Source organism: Aplidium turbinatum, chromosome 3, assembly GCF_918807975.1.
Source record: "Aplidium turbinatum chromosome 3, kaAplTurb1.1, whole genome shotgun sequence".
Classification (NCBI taxonomy): Eukaryota; Metazoa; Chordata; class Ascidiacea; order Aplousobranchia; family Polyclinidae; genus Aplidium; species Aplidium turbinatum.
Genome location: NC_137474.1, coordinates 17,094,054 through 17,117,817, shown reverse-complemented (window position 1 = coordinate 17,117,817; position 23,764 = coordinate 17,094,054). Strand labels below are relative to the sequence as shown.

Here is a 23,764-nt window from a genome sequence, read left to right as displayed (position 1 = left end):
TAATGAATGGGACAGTCTTTTCAGCAACTTTGGGTCGACATGCAAGTTATATAGTTCAAGCTGCAAATTCTTATAGCCAGTATATCTTCATTAAAGCATAAGAATTTCATCAGAGTAAAGATGACACTATACTCACTGAGTTCCAGATCAACTAACTAGAAATCTTAAAATCTTCTCGCGTAGTTTTCTTGAATGCTCCTGCGCACTGCCAAGCCCAGCCAACAAATTCATTATTTTTTACATTAATTCGACGTTTACAGACTTTGAACCAAAGTAAAAAAAAAAGACCAATTCGCTGAATAGCACAAAACGTTGTTGTGCGTCATTTATAGTGCGCTAGCCAATACAAAAATACTCACCCTTGCTATACTGGGCTAAGACATAACTGTTTTTTAAGCATATTTTGGTACCATACAATGCAAATAACTGCTCTTAACAGATTTGTAATTCATAAAGTGTTGTTCGCAGTATTTTAAATATATTTAACAAATTACAAACCTACCAAAGCAGCCAGTCAGTCTTTATTACAGTAGAATTCGCCTATAGTGACACCTGAAGGGACCGCGGAAAAAGTGTCACCATAACCGAAGTGTCACTATAGCCGAATTCTACTCAACTGTTGCGTATGCAAACGGGACTTTGCAACAGGTGTCACTATAGGCGAAGTGTCACTATAGCCAAAGTCACTATAGGCGAATTCTACTGTATATTGATTTAAATGTCTGCAGACGTTGATTCAATCTAATTACACACACAAGTTCAGAGTCTATCAATATCCTAGCGTAAAGATTCTGACAGAGTTTTGCCTAAGTAAATATACAGTACACTCAGTACAGCCATACAAAAGTCCAATTTACAATTTTGCTTAGTGCAAACATGAGCAGTCAAACACCAACTTTCTGTGCAAAAGCTATCGGTTTCAAGGTTTGTTCCGTGCTAAAATTTCTACTTAAGTCAGTTTGTCGCATTTTTGCAGCATTTTTTCTACGTGATCTTTCACACTGATCTCTCTCCTTTCTTTCCATGAATCCTCGGCACTTTGTGACAAACACACAGCCATCACCGCATCGTTGGCGGTCAACCGGGGTGTGGCTGCTTTCTCTGAGGTTGTAAAGAAAGTTAAGAGTTGGGCACAACAAACGCCTTTCAAACACAACTAAGTGCGGAATTGTTCATTGTAGCAACTCTGTGTGCCAATTACAATCAGTACAACACCGTTTAATCTCATTTTAAATAGTTAGTCTACGTCACAAACATCAATATGATACTACAGTAATACCTCCTTGAACCATTAGGCGAACCATTGATGCAAAAACAATTGCATAGTAGCTTATTTACTTAGCTTAACCGGTTTTTAAAAGCAGTTATCAGTACAGTTTTGTCATCAACTTACTTTGAATAAGGTCAATAAAGTGCTCCAACTCTTCGACATACGCATCCGCGTATCTACCTGTGAAGCTTGCGTATATTTCGTCGGCCTGCCTTTGTCCATTTCTCAACAAAGCAGATTGTCTTGGATTAGAACATATCAAATTTCCTTTTGTACCATACAACTGAAAAAGTTGGGAAATGTTTTAGTGTGAAAAATTATGGCCAAAGGTTTGGCTACAAATTAAAGCTGCTCGAAAAGCAATGCATTGTAAATTGTTTCGAAGCAAAATTAGAATAAAGAATTTTGTGTCTAAAATCAAACAGGACCTTAACAACATCTAAGCCATGTTGTTAAGGTTTATGTTCACATTTTCACCCAACTTATCACATTCTACCCAACCCCACGTGCACGACAAATAGCTTTCAAACTAACGATGTAACGACGTGATTGTCTGACATTGACACCAGCACAATGAAGCAAACATAGTGCATGTTATAGCTTATATTCAAGAAAAATGTACGATGAGTCCAAATTATATCAAGTTACTGTATCTTGTGTATCGCGATTTAGAATATTAAATTCTCTTAAGCACAACTTTATAACAGGCATAGTAAAATATTTAGAGGTCAGTTCACGAATGCAGCATATACTGATATATTGTTATGTATATTGCTATATTATTGTTAACCAACAATAGGTATTCTATATTCTTGCGTCATATTGCCTTTTTCATTATAGTGCGGTTTCTTGGACTAATACAATTATGTACATTGTAGAAACAACATTCATAGGCCTACCAACCTGGTTACCAAATTTGTGCGATGTACAGTCGTAAACCCACATGATTTGAATGTGATTTTTAGGAGAGCTCCTGCAGGTAACCACCACCTGAGCAATGCTGGCTACCGGGAGGCATACTTACTGTAAAAATGACTATTATCAAGGCATTATCAAAGCTTATTCTACCATAAAATTCGTGAGAATTGGCTGCTTACTTCGTAAGTTTGGTCATATCCGAAAGCACACTCCCTTTGCGATTCCACATGAGCTAGAACTCCAGAAGGAAACTTAATTGTCACAAAAACTGTGTCCACGTCATTCAGAGCTGCTATTTCTGGATCATGGCAATGAGCTTGAACGAGAGGAAGAAATTAAAATGCTGAAGCGTAAAACTTAAGGAGAAAAACGTCTAAACGTGTACTATAATAAATTGTCATTTTTTTAATTTGTTGAAGTTATTGCGGTCTACTATCAATGAATCTTTTGGTCTAAAGGTCTGAGAAATGAATTTTTCGGATAATTTTTTTCAGCTTTAAGTATTCAACCGACAATTTTTCACAGCTCCAGCAAATTTTTTTCGTTTTTTGACTTTTTCCTAAGTTGTGCATTCAAGTACTTCATGACTTATGTAATATTCAATAGCGAATTTTAGCTGTCCAACAGGTGTGGATAAACAAGGAGACACTTTGCTTCGAAAATCTTCTTTCACATTTTGAAAATGTTGGTGAAGCCACAGGTCTACTGCTATCTAAGTATCTAATAGGCACATTTATTATCAAGTTCATCAATCTATAAGTCTACTTTTCTGTTGGAATCCAAATATGTCAGTTGTAAAACATGTATGAAACTACTCTGCCATATAAGAATAATTTTTGAGAATGTGATGTTTGCAATGAAAATCCAGCAGCCCATTTTCGTAGAGAGATGTTAAAACTGCTGCTACTGTTATTTTGCAGCTATGAATTCAATGGTTCAATTAAGCTTTGAAATTCATCTTAAAAGTAAGGAATTCCTTGTCCAAAAAGGCAGTTTGTATTTATTATGAGATATCTTTCTACAGTTTCTTTGTGCAACAGAAGAATTTAAAATAATGTTTCTCATTGAACAACCAACGAACTGTGCGACAGTTAATAAGAATAAGCTACTAACTTTTAAAAGAAAAATTACTAATCTATATAGGCAGTGGCGTAAGCAGGGAGGGGCCACGACCCCCCTCCTTTTAATAATCTTTTTTCAGCGTTGTTGTGATTGTGTAGTGCAAACATGTTACTGTTTAAGAGTGCTGCCGTCCCAAGGTGGCCTAAAGCGACGTAGGCTAACTACAGAAAAGTTAAAACCGAGAAAAGGCGCTTTAAAGTTAATCGTAAACCATAACGACATTTTAATCGCAATTCAAAATTTGATGCCTCTAATTAAAAAACCTTGCCTACTTTTTGTTTCAATGGGAACAAAAACATTGATTGCTGTCCTAATTTTCGCTAATTAAGATAATTAGTGTAGTTACGTCGCTTTACCTTTGTTAACCTGATTGAGTGATTGTGTTTTTGACTGTGCTGCAAAGGCAAAACGGCGTATCTCAAGCAATTTAAATTCACCCACAAAATTTGTAATGTGATTCAAAGACAATGCAGTATCTTTAGTCAACATCCATTAAGTCAAGAGAGTTGTCGTTGGTGAGTAGCTGTTCCCAAAATTGACGTCGATTTGCCGACATAAGCGGACAGCGAAATTTTTTTCCCACGAACTTTTTGCTACTTTACATGGAGTTTGTATTTATACCGTGTGAATGCAATCATTTTCGTTGGCACATTTGGTTCAGTGGTTTCGCCTATTGCCTTATAATCGTGAAGACATCGGTTGGACGCCCATCGAAGTCAATTTTTTTTTCTTTAGGCCTACATTAATTTTTGCGGTGCACAAAATCAGAATTGTTGTCAGGGTTTATCCAGCGTATACTTTTGCATCGGAGATGAATTTATTCATTCAAAACCTTTTTTTTTGAGGGGCGTGTTTTGAAATATTTTGTATTCAATCAAGCTTCTTAATTTGATTTTTCAAGACACTGCGTCACAAGACACTGCGTTTTTAAACACTGCATCACTTTTCTGTTCCCTGTTTTCAGTTTTTGTATTTCAAGAGTGATGCAATCGCCAATCGCACATTTTAAAGATGGCTGTTTTTGTTGCCACCAGACCATGGCGATCTATACTACTGGCCATCCCAACGTGGCAACAGCCAAATAATGTGGGGGCCCTATACGAAAATTCAATTTACCAACTGAGATAAGTGTTACAACATATAATCAGCAATTTTGATTGGTCAAGTAATGTTTTTGAGCCTAAAAATTGTAAATACAGTGCCAAAAGGTAATTAAGATGTAGTAATATTATTAAATAAGTGGCAGGAAAGCAGGACAATAGCTACATGTTAAGAATACAATGAGAATCAAGATATCAACAGAATCAAGGTACATGAAATCAAGAGTGACCCAACTTTCAAAACACTCAGTATGTTAAAAAATTCGTTTTCTAATCCAGAAGTATTTGTTTGTTAGTAATAAATCATGCAAAGACGCCTTTTTTAAGCCTAATATCTGTTAGTTGCCAAAACTTAATAGGCCTCCACATTATTTGGCTGTTGCCACGTTGGGATGGCCAGTAGTATAGATCGCCATGCACCAGACCCAAAGTATCCTCTGAAAACGGGCCTATAAGATCTTTTAGTTTTTTTGAGTTAAACTCCATAGCCTTATGCATCGTGATGTAGGCCTAGCCAAAGATGGGGTCCTAACAGACCAGGGGTCACCAAACTTTTTTCTCTGAGGGCCTGATTGCTGCGAGATTAACAGCTGCGGGCCGGATGCAAATTGCGATAAGATATATAACTATTTAGAATCTCCATTGACTTGAATTGAGCACAATAAATAACAAAGTCAGCGTGGAAATCAGAGTAAAGTATAAGTTACAACACAACCTAAAAGTTAATTATTTAGCACTGGTACTGTCCAAATCCTTCTGCTTATGATGTCTAGTCCGGCTGGTATTGTATGATTTGCCTAAACAGAGATATCACACTGATCAAACATTGGTGTTTTGAACAACAAAGTTTGTGATGTCATAAGAAGAAACAATATGGAAAAATCATTAGCAGGTTGCGTGTAGCTCAACAGCAACGTCAGTCCTTTACAAAAAGTTTGGTAACTTTTTTCCTCAACAGTTGTAGTGCAGCTGTTATTTCCGCAGCACGTGGCGGGTCGGATGAAATCAGTTCGCGGGCCATAGTTTGGTGACCCTGGTGAGTTTGGTAACAGACTGTGGAGTCAGTCTGGTGCTTTTGATCTGAATTCATAGCCAATGGCTTGAAAAATATTTTAGGCACCGTCACTACAAAAAAGTGGTTTACTCGTGGATTTCAGAGGAATAGAGGATAGGAGGTGAGATGATGCTCACACGGTCCTGTAAGACAGGCCTTCTTTTTCGTTATATAGCCTACAGTATGTTTAAAGTGTGGTAATTTTTGTTTAAAGTAGGCTACCTACCGTAATAAATTGCATTTCACATTTAAACTTTGGTAGAGAGTTCGCTTTGTTGTACCACAGACTACAGACATACAACATATGCTACTTTAACTTTTACAGAGAAATTCAATTTATGCTTTAATTAAGCTAATGACATTGCCTAATCATGCTTTTTATATTTACAAAACTTATTCAATAAATGATCAATGCGTAACTACAGTGACATACGCAAAGACTATAAAGTAGCAATAGGCTTCTCTTAATCAAACATGTCAAATTATATCGAACGCCTCCTCCTCAGAAACATAATCCTGCGTACGCTGCTGAACGTACATTGGATTGAATCGAGCAGTCGGCCTAAGCCAATTACGTCGTCTACGTAAAACATTATATGCGACACGTCAAGAGTCAGAGTGTTGTATCATATTGTTTGTTTTCAATACAAAACTTTTTGCAAATGAGTAACCTACCTGTTGCAAACTAACAAAATATCGCCAATGCAAGCTAAGTAATGTAGGCAAATCTAATACAAAATAACTTGCTGGGTATAATTTGCAAATGGGCCTTTTTTAATTCGTTTTCATTTCGTTTTGATTCGAAAAGCATTTCGAATGACTCCTGTCTCCTCCCCTCTTGAGAAAATCCTGCGTACGCCATTGTATATAAGCCTATGTCAAATTAAAAAACTCATTTATATCCATATCTTGGTTTCTTTTTTCTATCCAAAGAGTCAGACCAAAAGTGGTCCACTGTGTGAAGACGAACAGATGTAGATGAATTGTGCTGTTTCTATTGCTTCAGCTAAATATCAGTATACAATAGGCTACCGTAGCTAAAACGTTTCTATCAATGCACCATCACCGCAACACGCTGTATTTTAATAAACAGGTTTACTGACACAATAGTTCCAATTATTGTCCACAAGCTGTGCAGTGCACCCCTGATGTATATTATAGATATGATCAATGATCATTTGCTTTTCAGTCGAATGTTATTTCTAATTAATAAGCCAAACTTGCAGCATCTTACCAATTGAGTATATCGTTTCTGGGTTTTCCCCTACTATCCATCTCAAAGCGTCTAAATCGTGAATTAAACAATCATGAAAAATTCCACCTACAACAAATAATAAACAATATGCCGTCAGTGGTTTAAACGTTGGAAAACTTAATTTGTAGTTGAATATTTGTGTTGCCAGTTGCCTTACCAATCTTTAACAAGTGCGTCCACAAAATGAAATTTTAGGACTTAAGTAGGCTACATCTAACAATTATTATCCAAATACGGCTGTCAATCAGATATCCATTTTAAAGTCAAAGTAATTCAGCAAATAATTGTTTTAACTTTTACCAGTCAAATTTAATCTTGAAAAAGTGGGCCTAGTTCCATTTTTCCTATGAGTTCACCCTGGTCTATTTGTTAGTGCAAAAAGCGTCCAATCCTTTTGCTATTCCGACCATATCTCATTTTCGCAACATCAATGCCGTCAACAGCCCCCTTCACACTTTATCGGAATTCATGAGTTTCACATCATTCGATGCTTTTTGTGCATTAAAATTTTAGAACAAGTGTCTCAAACACGCGGCCCATGAAGACTATTGGTGCGGCACGCAATGCATTTTAAACACAATCGATTTGTTAACAATCGAAGCTTCCAAATAGGCTACGTTTGTTTTATGATGTTCTCCCACATAATACCGTAGGCCTACCTAGCCTACATGTAAGTGGTCATTTGACCTCACCCACAATAGCGCATTCTCTATTTAAAGTTAATGAAAATCGGCTTTAAATAAACAGAAGGGAGGTAACCATTAACCATATCTTTACTTGTGACACAACTTTTCACTTTTCCACCATTTTCAATAAGAAATTATACTCAACTTATCTTAATTCTTTTTGTTATAAGTGTAAGTTTAATTTATTCAGTGTGCAACCTCCCCAGGATTTTTTTCTCTCTTTAAGTTATGTTGATGATAAAATCGTGTTTTTTTCTTGGCTGTATTTTATATTTTTTACTACCCCTGGAATGGCTGGGGGAGAAACATGATCCAGTATTTCTTGTATATACTTGTATAATTGTATTGTAGGCTTACCATGTCCCACTGAATGAAGAAATGCTCTTAAATTTCACCGCTCATTTTCACACCAAGAGAGTTAAACCAGTAGGCTACTGCTTGATCTTGCAGTTTTGTCCGGCGCAAAGTCAAATACTTATCCAACTGAGGGGAACCAATCTCAAATGATTTCAATTTTTGAAGATACATTTTGTTTGACGAAACAAAATGGAACTGGTTTAATCAATTTAATTCAATATTTGAAGCTGGCAATAAATACGTAACAATATCCTACTTCAAGTTAATTTAGCACGCCTCCATGATTATCAAAATAAAAGCTTACAGGCACGAAATAACCATTGGGCTGTCTGATTATTGTGGGTTATCATAAGACCAGCGCAAAAATAAGTCACAAAACATGTCAGATAAACGTAGAAAAAGAGATTAATTTATGTTTAACTATCTACCTGACAATTTCAGGAAATAAATGGGTGGTCTTGGTGCGTCTCTGGAACAGATTTTCACTGTTTGAAGTTTACCTACGTCTCCTTTGTTGCTAACCAGCTTGGCAATATTAGGATCAAACCGCCTAAAAATTGGATTGGTCTATTTAAATTTATTCAAATAAGACGCTACACTTTCACAAATTAATTTAATGAATAATTTTGTTAAAATATTGTTCAAAGCTTCAGTCACGAACAAAAAAATTCCGTTGTGACAAACATGCACATTGTTTGTTGTATTCTTCTTCGAAAATTTGTAAGTTGTTTATCTGTAACGTTTCAAGTTTAGTCTATTTATCAGCACAGTTGCAAGCGTGGTTTGACAAACTCCTGCTGTGGTATATTAGGAAACGTGCAAACAAACAAAACAAAGCAAGTTTAGCGGGTTTAACATGTTTTATTACAAGAAATATAACACAATTTTAAAAAAATTAACTCAAACGTTTTCGACACGTACGTGTGTCCTCATCAGGAATTGCTTAAATCTGCAATATACATAAAATGAAAATTGTAAGATAAATTTGACTATGCACAATAACCAGTGGTGGATTTTCAGAAGATTAGCTTCCGGACCGTTATTTTATTTACTTTCCAAATGCGCTAGGTGCTGTAGAAGAGATTTAGAAATTTGCCCTTATAAGACTTTGAAACAACACACATAATGTACGTGTTTAAAACGTTGCTAAAGTAAGTATCATAGTCTCTCTCTGTTTTTACTATATCATAGTCTCTCTCTGTTTTTACTATATCATAGTCTAAATATAGATGATATAACGTTGTTCCATGCAAATATTCTTATTTCATACAATAACAAAAAAATACAACAAGTTCCGCAATATTTCAAGACATTCATCGCGTTCAAAACCATAACACCTTTGGCGAGTTTGGGTCTCAATTGCCGAGTTACGTCCTTGGCACAACCAGGATCCAACATACTTCGCTGGTGAAAACTTTCTCACTGGAGGACCGACCATTCGTATAAAGAGTAAACTAGAAACAGTTACAGTGTATAGAGAAGCACGGTCAGATGTCAGTATGAAGTTCATTTATGAAAATCCGCGCTCACACTCGCTCGATGAAATTGGACTGGATTTTAGTGACATTGTCAAATTTTGAAAACTCTGGGATCTTTTTTTCGTAGTTACATAATTATTCACGAAGTCCCCTCACAGCTTCGCGTTCATCTAAGAGCAATCTCTTCGCCACTTCAATCATTTCGTTTTCTCCATGTGTCATTACAGTACTGAGTCCTTTGGCCAAGTAGTTGGATCAAGCATTTTGCAGGCGTTAATAAATGACAAGTCTGTTGAATTCAACAAGTGATCTTGGATGAAATTTCCCAGGTGATGATAGAAGATGCGGGGATTGATTGGCGGCTATTGTATAAATGCAATTCCACACCTTTGGACTCTCAGTTTTCTTCAACATCCTTCGCAATGCGATAATGTCGCCCGAGTTCGTTCTTACTTATTTCAAATAATTTTGCAAGATTATTAATTTTGTTATTTGCATCCCAAATAGTACTGTAGCCTACATGCTCTGTTTTGCAGTTCGAGGCCTACTTCGGATAACTCTTGCAAGGAATCGTACATCAAAGCTAAGTCCAACAAGAAATCCGTGAATGTTATTTTCGACAAGAGTCCTTGATATTTCGCACGTTCCCGAGAATATCTTGTGTCGCTACTAGCGCCCTTTTTGAACTGTTCGACAAGTGATGGGAAATCATTCCAGACGGCGTTAACTGTGCGGAAACTCGAGGCTACCCAACGTGTGCCCAGTACCCTTCCGATTTTCAACAACTGCACTTCAGCAACCGCTGCACATTTATCCAATTCTCTGCTATTTTTATAGACAACACTTAGCCGTCCAGCACTGAAAGATTTATAAGAAGCCGAAGCCAAGTCGCAAAACTCACGACACTGGACATAGCTCAAAGACTTTGTTCTGAGGTTCAAGAGTTTGACGGCACTGAACTTCCACGGTGTACCTTTGTGGGGATCTTAACCAATAGGTCGCGGAATAAAACTGTTCTTATTGTTACTCTTTCCAGTTGGTACCACGACTGCTCAGACATATAAGGCTACTCTGAATAGGGCAAGGCATACCAAGAGTGGTGCTAAGCAGCGGGAAATACAGTAATAAAAATAGAAAAATACAGGAAACAACTAATTGTGATGTAATAAGGTGGCTCAATAAAATAGCGGAGTGTAAACGTCAGGGTGTGGCGCTAGGACAGTCAAGCTGCCTCAAGGGTGCACAACAACCGATCAAATGAATGATACAAACTACAAACACCATCTTAACACTACTCTGAACTGGGCAAAGCATTTGTAAGAGCATAAAATATTTGAGCTTTCGCAACGCGTTCCGGACAAGTCAACTTTTTGATCGAGCTTCCGGAGCGGTGTTCCGGAACGTTCCGGCTGAAATCCAGCCCTGACTATAACTGTAACGACTCCGAATCGAAAAGCACAAACTGAACAAGTGATACAAGAATGTTTCAAACATTTGAAATTTAACCATACTTGTTTGAGTGATACAAGAATGATTACAAGTAAATTATACGGTGGGAAACAGATCACATGACGTGTAAACTACAGGCATGCGACAATCAATTAAAGCACACACAAAATGAACGATTAGCCGCGTCACTTCTGGAACGAAGAAGCTTCAAGATCAAGCGGCGCTGGTTCGACTCTCGGGTTGTGCGCTTGAGCAACGCACGTTAAGGACTACTCTCCATTCAGTGGCATCTAATGGATGGAATAGTTCCCCGGCAACAAGACTTCAACAATCGGAGACTTCACTCTGTAAATCTCGGTGACCGGGCCTGCGTCAGTGATTCAAAGCCTCTACAAGTATGCGAAACTGCCAGGATTAAGCTCTGCAAGAAGCTTTCCCAGTCCGAGGATAAAGATTCAATCAATCAATCAATCAACTGCCGGTTGAGAGACCGATTGTTACGTATGATTCTTAAGGTTTCCATGATCTTAGTCTTAAATTCAGATCTGCTTCGAGAGATGATTTTAAATTGGTCGATCGAGACATTGTCAGTGCACGTTTCACAAGAGGCGATGTGCTCTTTAATTGCACTTTTGGTTGTTAAGTTTGGGTTTATGTGCTCCCCGGCCCTTGTCAACAAATGTCTGGTTGATATACCAATGTATGTCTGCTTTGCGTCACGCAAACACCTTGTGATCTGTTTCCGCCGTGTAATTTACTTGTAATCATTCTTGTATCATTTGTTCAGTTTGTGCGTTTCAGTCCGGAGTGTCGTTGCAGTTATAGTGCATAGTAAAATTTATTTTACAATTTTTATTTTATGTAAATTGCAGATTTATGTAATTCCTGACGAGGACACACGTACGTATCGAAAACGTTAGAGTTTATTTTATTTTAGTTATGTTATATTTTTTTGTGTGTCATACATTCTGGTAATCCCGTTAATATTACTTTGTTTTGTCAAGAAAAATATTATGTTTTTACTGCAGCAATTGTGCCATGAGCTATCAGCAATTACGAGAGTGAGAATTAGGACAGAAATGTAGCGATAATGAAGCATCCTTGCTGTTTACGCAGTGGATTTTTCAAACTTCGTAAGCTTCTCGACAAAATGCAAAGTTAAAATGGAACAATTACGGAAACTTAAAAATGCAAAACATTCAAAAGTGAAGAGCTTGTGCTTAGGCTACTGTCATTTTACGAACTCATTTGATTGAATTTGCAGCTGTGATATTCTACTGTATATTCATGAACGAAAGATGCAAAGCAGTGTTACGGTACCTGTTGAAAGCACTCAGCAGAACTAACTTCTTCAAGTTGGCTTCGTTGTAGCATTGAATTGTTTCGTTCAAATCAGTGGACAACGGTTTTTCGCAAAACACGTGCTTTCCTATTGATTAAAAGAACACTTTGTTCGTTGCTGCATGGCTCATTTTGATCATTAAAAATCTATAAGTTTAAGTTATATTAGGATTTTCTTAACTTATGCTGAAAGAGGAATAGCCTACATTGACCGGAAGATGTGTTCACCACACAGCCAAATGTTGTCCTAACCAGCAAAGTCAAATTTGTTTTTTATATCAATTCAACGTCTGTAGAAGTTAAATCAATCTAAAAGGTTAATTTTAATCGCTGGGGTTGGTGTATCGTCGTCGTGTGAGCGTTTGGGGCCGAGGGTCTATCCTTTTACCACCCCAGATTCACGATGTTCCCGACTACACTGGAAGGCTACTAGAGAGCAGCCAGTCTTTGGTTTCATCATCCATGACACGCAGACCTTCCACTCCGTTAGGTGGCTTGAAGATGGAGCAGTCATTGATGATGTGGTCTGCGGTCTGTTCCTCGGCACCACATTCACAGGAGGAGGAAGAGGCCATTCCCCATTGGTGCATGGTTCAGCGGAAAAGCCAGACGCCCGTACGGAGACGATTGAGGCGCACCCATGCCTGTCTTGGTAGTGTTAGACCGATGGGGCGTGTGTCGGCGTCGGGGATGAACGAATAGAGTCTGGTGGCGGTTGACTTCCATTCAGAACTCCATTTATGGTCCGCCCAAGCAGCCGCAGAGATGTCTTGTACATCAGCTTTGTTGATCAGAAGTTGAGCGGCTGGCACGAATGGGTGTCTTGATTTCAGTCGACGGGGTGCCCGTTTGGGAGAGCAAAGATTTTGTGGTGGAGAAAGTGGTTAGGCTCCAGTGCCCGTCGACCGAGGAACAGAGTGGCTTCTTCGTGGCGAAGCTCAGCGGGTTGGATGCCAGCGAGAATGGGGAGATTGTCCAATGGTGTGGGGCGAAGGCATCCGGTCACTGTACGCAGGGCGCTGTTTATGGCAGTGTCGATGTTATGGCAGTGAGCACTGCAGCACCAAACAGGTGCACAGTACTCTGCTGAAGGGTAGACAAGGGCTAAGGCTGCTATACGCAAAGTGTCAGCCCTCGCTCCCTAGCTAGAGCCTGCCAGGCGCTTGAGTAGCGCAGCGCGGGATGTGAGTTTCTTGCGCAGTGACACCAAATGGTGGCGATATTTGAGCGATCTGTCTAGTGTCACTCCAAGATATCTTGGATCGGGGCAGAAGGACAGAGATTTTCAGTTGTTCTGGACGTGTAGCTCACGATCAGTTTCCCGATTATAGAGGTGGAAAGCTGCTGCCACAGTTTTGGTTTTGCTGAGTTTCAGTCACCAGTTCTGGAGATAGGCTGAGAGAGTTTTCATGTCCTGGCTCAAGGTGTTTTCTAGATTTTCCCACGACGTTGTGGAGTGGAGAATTGCCAGGTCGTCCGCATAAGCATATTTTGCGGAGACCGTAGTTGGCAGGTCGTGGGTGTAGATGTTGAAAAGAAATGGAGCCAGGACCGATCCCTGTGGGACGCCGTTTTTCAGGCGTCTCAGTCTACTTTGCCGTGAGCTACCGGTGGTGAGGGTGAAGCTTCGATTCCTGACAAGTTCCATAATCATATGAACCATATGTCGGTCAGGAAGCAGGCGAAGCAGCTTGCAAGTAAGGCCGCGATGCCATACGGTGTCATAGGCAGCTGTAAGATCTAGAAAGACAGCGCTGACCTTCTTTTTTGCCTCAAAGCAATCCCCGATGTCTTGGGTTAAGAGTGTGGCCTGATCTACGGTGGATTTTCCGTGCCGAAACCCAGCTTTTTCTTTTGGAAGGAGCGGATCGATGATTGGATTGACGCGTGCGTAGATCAGTCTTTTGAGGATCTTGAAAGAAACACAGAGGAGGGATATCGAACGATAACTCCTTGGGTCCTCTGGTGGCTTGTGAGGCTTAGGGATCGCAACTACTAAAGCTCTTCTCCAGATTTTTGGGGTTGTGGGGTGGTGCAAGCAGGAAGAGAGAAATCTACGTAACCAGGACTTTAGGGCATGGCCAGCATGGAGCATAAGCTCAGGGCAAATCTTATCCGGCCCAGGAGACTTGTGTGGTTTCACTAGGCGGAGGGCGGTGGCGAATTCCTCTGGGGTAAAGTCTCCAGAGATTACTTCCTCTTGTGGTGTTTCCACTCGCCAAAGGGCAGATACTTCCTTGGCAACGAGGCGGATGCCTTGCGGTCCTTTGTCTTGTAGACCTCGTTCTGCACTAGCTGGGAAGCGATGACATTAGCAGAAACGGGGCACTGACGAGGGGAGTTTGCTGAGGGCCCAGTGAAGTTGTTGATGATGCTCCATGCTTTGCGGCTTGAGTGTGAGAAGTCGATGGTTTGGACTGCTTCATTCCATCGCTCAAGCTTCTTTGTGTCCAGCCGCTCAAGTAGTCTGGTGGCGGCGGTGTTAGAAGCAGCACCACTTGTGGCGCTTAGGTATGAGCGATAGAGAGCTTCACACTCAGAGTCCCAGCATGGTGTATAGCTGGATCGATGGCCACGTGGTATTGTGGCCTTTGCCGCAGTTATTATGGCATTGCAGAAGTCCTGGTATGCCTCGTCTGCGTTGCATATTTCAGGTGATGGTAACTTTGCAGCAGACTCATTGGTCAGGAAGCTGTATTGCTTCCAATCGTTTTTTTTGTAGTTCCATCGCTTCACCGGTGAACTCGGGACAGGAGCCACAAGTTTTGGGGCGATGATGAGGGACGGCCGGTGTTGGGACCGCTGGAACTTCTCAAGCACACGTCTGTCTGGAAGAGAGCTGTCGACACTCGCGAAGGCCAAGTCAGGGTTTGTCCCTGTTCCCCAGCGGCTGGAGTGGAAACTGGCTGGTTCCTTTGGGTTGAATAGGAGGGCAAGATGGTTTGTAGAAGCCCAGTCAGCTAGCAATTCTCTGTCGCTGCTTGTGTTGTTGTAGCCCCAGTCGATGTGCTGGCAGTTGAAATTGCCAGCGTAGGGTTGGTGTATGACGAATCGGAACACGTACAACAGTTGCTTTCCCCTGCTCCGAGTCTTCCGACTCAATGTATCTTATACTGTGGTAGCACAAATTTTAACAATATATTATCATTCAGAGACCACGTTAAGGCTAAGAACTGGTTGAAAGTATGAACATAATGTTTGCTTCATTCCTGTCCAAAAATTTACTCCATGTGACAGCCACTGTTTCGAGGGTGATAAAAAACAAAGCTACTCGACCCTTGGACTGGTTGAAAAAGATATAAGCACAAGGAGAAGAATCATAGTTTAATTAAACAGCAAGAATGTAAATAAGCAAAACATAAGCCATTTGCACTCACGGGTAACTTAGGGATAGGCATAAGCTTTTTTATGTTCAAGGGATACTGTTGCAGGGGATAGTTGCTTAAGAATTCAACGTCAACAAAGATACTGATTAAATCACTTTACAATCTTAAATGCTCTTTAGTTTTCCATTGCCAATTTTACGTCATCCCTACATTTACCTGCGTTAATTGCCTGCATCACGAAATCCCGATGAGTACGCGTGGGGGTGGCAATAATAACAGCGTCAAGACTGCAAGAACATATGACGTTCTGTTATTTCTTATTACGTAGTAGCCTATAGTATAGTCCGGGAGCGGGGATGGTTGACCCTGAATTGTTGTATTAAGTTTTTTTTACTGTTGATTTTGGTAGCCAAGGGTCTCTATTTTTAGAAACTGCTTGATGACATGTTGTCACGTTTGGGCAATTTGAGAAATTCAAGATGGCGTCCAAGATGGCCGCCATTCTCTATAAATGACCATAACTACCCACCCATTCACCTTAGGAAGGTGATTTTTGTATCTATACCTAAGTTGTAGGGGTCCAGCTATCCATTAGAACTAATTATTATCTTAATATCCTATTACATAATGATAATTTCCAAGATGGCGTCCAAGATGGCCGCCATTACATATAAATGACCATAACTCCCTATCCATTCACCTTAGGAATGTGATTTTTGTCTCTATACCTAGGTTGTAGGGGTCAAGCTATCCATTAGAACTAAGTATTATCTTAATATCGTATTACATACATAATGGTAATTTCCAAGATGGCCGCCATTACATATAAATGACCATAACTCCCTACCAATTCACCTTAGAAAGGTGATTTTTGTCTCTAGCCTATACCTAGGTTGTAGGGGTCAAGCTATCCATTAGAACTAATTATTATGTTAATATAGTAAGTTAATACATAATGATAATTTCCAAGATGGCCGTCGTAACACTATATTATCTTAAATAGCCTACTATTCAATCTTGGAGGAAAATATGAAAAAGAAAACGACAACAGGTGTTATATTATAACAAATGTTCTTTAATTGTAATTCTGAATTCTCACACAGACTACCAAAAGTATATTATACAATTCATAACTAAGGATGGCTGCCACTTTACCAAGTAATCTACACTGTTGTCTAAGCAGACTGAGACGTCTGAAAAACGACGTCCCACAGGGATCGGTCATGTCTTCACTTCTTTTTAACATCTACACCCACGACCTGCCAACTACAGACTCCGCAAAATATGCTTTCGCGGACGACCTGGCAATTTTCCCCTCCACAAAGTCGTGGGAAAGTCTAGAAGACACCTTGAGCCAGGACATGAAAACTCTCTCAGCTTATCTACAGAACTGGTGACTGAAACTCAGCGAAACCAAACTGTGGCAGCAGCTTTCCACCTCCACAATCGGGAAGCAGATCGTGAGCTATACATCCAGAACAACTGAAAATCTCTGTCCTTCTGCCCGAACCAAGGTATCTTGGAGTGACACTGGACAGATCGCTCACATACCACCACCATTTGGTGTCACTGCGCAAGAAACTCACATCCCGCGCTGCGCTACTCAAGCGCCTGGCAGGCTCTAGCTAGGGAGCGAGGGCTGACACTTTGCGTATAGCAGCCTTAGCCCTTGTCTACCCTTCAGCAGAGTACTGTGCACCTGTTTGGTGCTGCAGTGCTTACTGCCATAACATTGACACTGCTATAAACAGAGCCCTGCGCACAGTGACCGGATGCCTGCGCCCCACACCATTGGACAATCTCCCCATTCTCGCTGGCATCCAACCCGCTGAGCTTCGTCGCGAAAAAGCCACTATGTCCCTCAATCGACGGGCACTGGAGCCTAACCACCTTCTCCACTGCGGGATCTCTGCTCTCCCAAACGGGCACCCCGTCGACTGAAATCAAGACACCCATTCGTGCCAGCCGCTCAACTTCTGATCAACGAAGCTGATGAACGGGACATCTCTGCGGCTGCTTGGGCGGACCATGGATGGAATTCTGAGTGGAGGTCGGGCACCACCAGACTCTATTCGTTTACCCCCGACGCCGACACGCGCCGCATTGGCCTGGCACCACCAAGGCGGGCATGGCTGCGCCTCAACCGTGTCTATGCGGGGATCGGGCTTTTCCGCTCAACCATGCACCAATGGGAAATGGCCTCTTCTTCCTCCTGTGAATGTGGTGCCGAGGAACAGACCGCAGACCACACCATCAATGACTGTACCATCTTCAAGCTACCTAACGGAGTGGAAGGTCTGCGTGTTTGTTGTTTGTCGTATCCAGGCTTACACCCGGTGGTTGAAGATTTAGATTAAGTGTACGAGAAAGCAAGGAAGCCGATCTTCGTGTCCACCTTCAGGCATGCCTTTCAGTGTCCTTCCAAAGACACAGCGTGTCTGCGTGTCATGGATGATGAAACCAAAGACTGGCTGCACTCTAGTAGCCTTCCAGTGTAGTCCGGGAAACATCGTGAATCTGTGGTGGTAAAAGGATAGACCCTCGGCCCCAGAGGCTCACACGATGACGACGACGTGTAGTTTGTTTAAGTGACTTCTTGCCACCTGCGCTGCCTATTTCCGACATGAATATGCTGGTCGCCAACGTTTTGGGTGTTTCGGACCTTTTTGAAGCACACAAGTTTCACCACAAAACAAACAATGTACTTAGAAGATAAACCCTGGTAGTGATGACCGCATAGGCGTAGCCAGGAGGGCGAAAGGGCCATGCTCCCCCCCAAATTTTCAAAGTTTGGATTCCGAAGTTGAACCCTTTGTTGAAAATATAATATAATTTGTATAAATTTATATCGTTTTCCATGACATTAGGCTATTAACACCCCCAGGACTTGTTTTAGACACACAGAAAGACACCAATAAATTTTGCAAATCGTAAATCGCGCAAAGTTTACGCGATTTACGCTTCTTTTAACTAATCTGTGGAAGCAATTTCAGAATCGCTTACTTTGTTCTGTTGGGTTTTTGTGTAGCTGAGTTTTTTGTGTTCTTTAATTTTAGCCGCAGTTTTTGCCCGTTCGTGTGTAACAGCTACCTTTAATAAGTTAATAGCTGTTTATCTGCTTATAAATTTCATACAAATATTACCCTGAAAGTGTTTCCAGAAAGCGCTATAATCCATTATTTGAGTGTAATTTTGCAAAAATTTTCCGGGAGAGCATGCCCCCGGACCCCCCTAGAATACGCGTGCCTTCGGCACGCTCTAACCCCCCGCCAGCTTTATTGCTTCCCTTGCTTAATCCACCAGGATACGCCACTGCACATCATGTGGCGATGTCTTAAATCAAACACCTTGTCGTTCTCTTCAATTCATCAAATATTTGGCCCCCCCAAATTTTTTTTCTGGCTACGCCACTGGATGACCGTCTCCTGGTCTTAGGCAGAATGTAAGACGAGTATTCTGGATTCTTCCTTTTGTGGCTTTGAACCTGGAGGCTTGAAGTGTATGTTGAAGCACAGTTTCTGTGACGTTTAACTATACATTCAGGATTTTCACTAACTTTTTCTTCAAGAAGTTCATCATACCTGTCCCCATAGATTTTGCTATGCTTGATAAAGTTTTGAATACTGACAAGACCAGTTCTCACATGCAAATTTGGACACGAAAAAGCACTGTTCTCTTCTCCATTCATGTTTCACTATTGGTGATCGTCATACTATACTATAGACTACGGGCAGCACCTAAAAAGACAACAGTGAATTATTAGTGCCCGTCTACTACAATATGATATTCACATGGGATTTACAGTTATGGTCACTTGTTATGGAGTTATGGTCACTTGTAGGTAATGGCGGCCATCTTGGAAATTATCATTATGTATGTAATACGATATTAAGATAATAATTAGTTCTAATGGATAGCTTGACCCCTACAACCTAGGTATAGAGACAAAATTAACCTTCCAAAGGTGAATTGGTAGGGAGTTATGGCCATTTATATGTAATGGCGGCCATCTTGGAAATTACCATTATGTATGTAATAGGATATTAAGATAATACTTAGTTCTAATTGATAGCTTGACCCCTACAACCTAGGTATAGAGACAAAAATCACATTCCTAAGGTGAATGGATAGGGAGTTATAGTCATTTATATGTAATTGCGGCCATCTTGGACGCCATCTTGGAAATTATCATTATGGAATAGGATATTAAGATAATAATTAGTTTTTATGGAATGCTTGACCCCTACAACCTAGGTATAGATACAAAAATCACCTTCCTAAGGTGAATAGGTAGGTAGTTATGGTCATTTATAGAGAATGGCGGCCATCTTGGACGCCATCTTGAATTTCTCAAATTGCCCAAAGATGACAACATGTCATCGAGCAGTTTCTGAAAATAGAGACCCTTGGCTACCAAAATCAACAGTAAAAAAAGCTTAATACCGCAGTGCAAGATTAATGGGAAAAATGGCGTTTGGCTCCCAGACTAGTAAAAACACAGAACGCAAACACTTACATGCCATAATAATATTTTTTGACAAACAATTGGTTATTGTTTATGTTGTTTTGTATGACGCTTAACACGTGTTTGGTTGGGTACAAGTCTACACAGCTCTATTTAGAAATCCTTGAGGCCATAGTATAGTTGCATTGGTGGGCTTGGGCTATATGATATATTTCCTTCAAGTATAAAACGATCTATACACCGGTTTGGGGCATTGCCTTTTGAGCAGTTTGGTTGAGTTACAATCCCCACCGGTAATAATTGCTTTTTTGTTTTAGCCTTTTTGCTTTCTGGCAGTTTGCAGTGGACCAAGTGTTCGGTCCAATATAACACCACGCAGAGCTGTTGAGAGGATAATTTGGGCCCGATAGCCTACCAATGAGATCCTTGGGCCCTAAATCTAAATACTTCTAAGAAAAACGTGTTATTTCCAAGAAAACGCGGTGTTTTTTTAACTCTCGGGCCTCTTGAAAAGGTTACGCACGAGTCCAATCATGCCAGGCTCGGGTCTAAAAGTAGCCTACCTTTAGGACACCTCTTTCCACACTACTGAAGCCACGTTTGTGCTTTGAGTGTGGTTCAGGTGGAAGTAGTTTATCATTGATTTTTAAGTTTAGTGAAAGACTGGGTTTGTATAACTGTCAAGGTAAAATAAGACGGCAACTGTTTTAAAAGTGTTTATTTTAAAAGGTACCATTTTTTGAAGTAGGCTCTTTGTTGAGGACGTGACATCTTAGTGAATTATTTTTTTAAGATTGGTGATGTTTGTGGATTGATGAAGAAGTGACCAGTCTTCTGGTTAGCCAGATTCGACAGATCTTATGTAAGCCGTGTTTCTTATGTGTATGTTGAATAGTTGGGTGAAAGTAGCCTACGGCTCTCCACAAGTATGTCATTGAAACGCTCTACTCAAGCGCACAGCCGGAGAATTGAATCATTACTGTGGGTTGTTAACGTTACCATTTCAACTGAGTTTTCACTTTATAACTCGTCTTAGTATTGTTAGATTTGAATTACAGTACCTTTCATCTTTAAACATGACATCGAGGTCTTTGAAATGAATCGCTTTTGCTTTCCGAGCATAAGGATTGTCTTTCAACACTTCACCCGCTTTGTCCATATCTTCTTCAACAACGTAGAGGAGCTCAACTAAACAACAACGTTAGTGTATAAACTGTTTGCTTTAATGTATGAACAAATATAAATAAATTAATTCAATGAACCTAACTGCTGCATGCGAACTCAAAAGTGAAAGTATTGTGATGTCCTAAAAACACATATCTATGGATTAGGCCAAATAATCCAACTTTTCGAGCTTCAGAGAACGTAGAAGCTTTAATCAACAACCAACTAAAGGTTACAGTTTAGTTTGCTATATTAACTTGTTCCAACAATACAAGTTTAGCTAAAAGTTTCGTTTCGTGTCTCATGGCTGTAGCCACTGGAGGGGTAACATTATCAATGATTGTTGTAGCTGTTAGGGTAAAAGCCCCCCAGACCCCCAACTATGTTATTTCACTTTTTCCAATTGTTTTTTCTGTGATACTATCAATTTTCATTAAAAATCCATAATGAAAGCATTATTTGAGTTTTGCTTGCAGGCCCATGAAATAAGCGTACATCGTCAGTGTATTGTTGTACTGGTGTCAGGAGTGTAGCCAGCACAAAATTTCCGGGGAAAGGGCGGGAAAATAAACACCATTTGCACATGTCTGTAAATCCGCCAACAAGTTGACAGAGGTGAAATTTTGAAATAGCACCTAAAATCAGCACATTTTGAAAGTACTTTCAGCCTAAATCAATAATAAAACTCTGTGAAATAATATTGTAACAGAGTGAAATTTTTATTGAAAATATTTCGGGGGGGGGTCAATTGCCCCCTTGACTACGCCCCTGGCTGGTGCCAATAGACCAACAGTTTTCGTGGTGTCTCTCTATACATTTTCATCTTCTTCTAAGTTTATTTGATGCGGGATTGCTGCACGAGATATTCTTTAGCCTACTTTTCGGACTCAGATCTTCTTAAAAAGATGAAATTCAAACTTCTGAACCATCACACTTTTTCTTTGCGGAATATATAAAAAACGTTTTTTGCTGATATTGCTACTTTCTCGTTTTGTTTTTCAAAATTTTGTTTCACAATTTCGAAGTATTTTATGTCTTTTCGCTTTAAACTAAAATTATTTATCCGACTTTGTTTCGATTCGTTGGTAAATAAACTGCCTTCGTCTCCAATAAACAAACGAATACTGACTGATTGTGCAGAAGGCATTGGAAGTCGAAATAAGTGGCAGCAAATAAGTGCGAACAAAACTAACTGATATGATTGTGATTATACAAGATGGTTTTTATTGGTCAGATAATCACATCAATCGTGCCAAAAGTGTTTTAACTGCAAAGGTATAATGCTATACTTAAATTTGAAGAAAAATTCTAAAAAGTATAAAAGATAGAGTAGGCTACTAAACTTTTTGTAAACATTACAGCGACTGTTATTGATATTACTAAAATTTTGGTGAAAAAACTTACTAAAAAGTGGAGGATGGTAAAAAGTTCAGAAGGAGGGCAAAATCTTTCAGTGGGGGAATAGCCCCCACTTTCTCCTTAAAAGAGGCCCTGGTTTAAAGTATGGTTTTCAATGTCGGAACACATTGGATTAGATAACAACTTAATAACATTGAATTGCATAATTCAAAATTAATACAGAAATGAAATAGATACATAATTTCAAACGTTTTCGGCAAAACTTTCTTCCCTCTTCAGGAAAATATCTTAATTCATCTAAACAAAACAAAATTATTCGTGAAATGTTAATAATAAATGACTGAAATTCAATAAAACTGCACTGACCTGCGTACAAGCAACAACTGACGAATAAACACAAAAGGTGGTAGCAATCTGTCATAATTATGCGGGAGTGCGGTCATGAGACAAAATAGTGAGCGGACAAAATAGTGAGCGGACAAAATAGTGAGCGGAGTTTAGATGAATTAAGATATTTTCCTGAAGAGGGAAGAAAGTTTTGCCGAAAACGTTTGAAATTATGTATCTATTTCATTTCTGTATTAATTTTGAATTATGCAATTCAATGTTATTAAGTTGTTATCAATTGTCTGTCTATGGTTTTTAAAAAGTACCTCTCTACCAAAGCTATACATTGGATTAGAATATATAGTTTTCATAACATTTGTAGCTTAAACATCTAGATATTTTCTGCCCTAATTTTTCAAACTTTCAACAAATTACATTCAAATTACTTTCAATAACTTATTTCTTAACTCTCACAACATAAATCATGCCCAATTTCAGTTAACTTTTCTAATTTTACATGCATGAAATTCAACATAAGAACATAATTTGAATTATTTGAGCAAGAAATCAAAAATAAGTTTAATCTTAATGAAATTTTTGAGACATGCTTCACTTTTTGCCCAACTTTTTATCATATTTGTCCAAATTTTCAATTAAATAAAAAGTTTGGGGGTGCGGTTCCACTCCTGCACTTTTGGTTCTTACGTCTATGACCGCGGCGTTAATAGGCAACGAGGTATAGGCCTATGCCTATCACGCGTCCAAGATAACTTGCCAATAATTGTCACAGGCCAAGCGCGGCAATACTTTCATTCAACTTAGGCCTAGATCTGTACAAACGTACTCACGTAATCGCATACCTTTCATACTTACTTCGAACGTTTTTAATAATGTTTTCAATGTGGATCATTCCCATTCGGCCTAAGCCATACAATGCAACACCTACAGTATCTTTCTGAGACATTATTGTTGTTGTTTTGTAGCGTTCACGTGCCAACAAATTGCTTGGAATTCTTAGCCTATTAATGGTCTAAAAAAAATTTGTAATGAATTATGTAGGTTTTTTGTTCAAGTAACCAGGCTATGTCAGTTT

The 23,764-nt window shown here is 39.7% G+C and overlaps 1 protein-coding gene across 1 annotated transcript; it reads right to left on the bottom strand.

The window, feature by feature from the left end:
• Window positions 1–267: 267 nt before the first annotated feature.
• Window positions 268–23,694, bottom strand: LOC145767220 (myo-inositol 2-dehydrogenase-like). Its single transcript, XM_082579004.1, has 9 exons — window positions 23,545–23,694; window positions 20,883–21,009; window positions 15,573–15,643; window positions 12,010–12,118; window positions 8,191–8,312; window positions 6,699–6,785; window positions 2,368–2,504; window positions 1,394–1,553; window positions 268–1,101 (listed from the first exon to the last, which is right to left on the bottom strand). The coding sequence occupies exons 1-9, from the start codon at window positions 23,633–23,635 to the stop codon at window positions 950–952; spliced, it is 1,056 nt and encodes a 351-aa protein (XP_082435130.1). The 5' UTR covers window positions 23,636–23,694; the 3' UTR covers window positions 268–949.
• Between the last annotated feature and the right edge of the window lie 70 nt (window positions 23,695–23,764).

Bases quoted from the DNA above. Each gene is read 5' to 3' on its own strand.
- LOC145767220 (XM_082579004.1), bottom strand. From the start codon at position 23,635: ATGTCTCAGAAAGATACTGTAGGTGTTGCATTGTATGGCTTAGGCCGA. The intron at 12,119-15,572 runs GTAAATGTAGGG...TTTAATCAATAG, and splicing joins GATGCAGGCAATTAACGCAG to GAAAGCACGTGTTTTGCGAA. The intron at 1,102-1,393 runs GTAAGTTGATGA...TTACAACCTCAG, and splicing joins CTTTATTGACCTTATTCAAA to AGAAAGCAGCCACACCCCGG.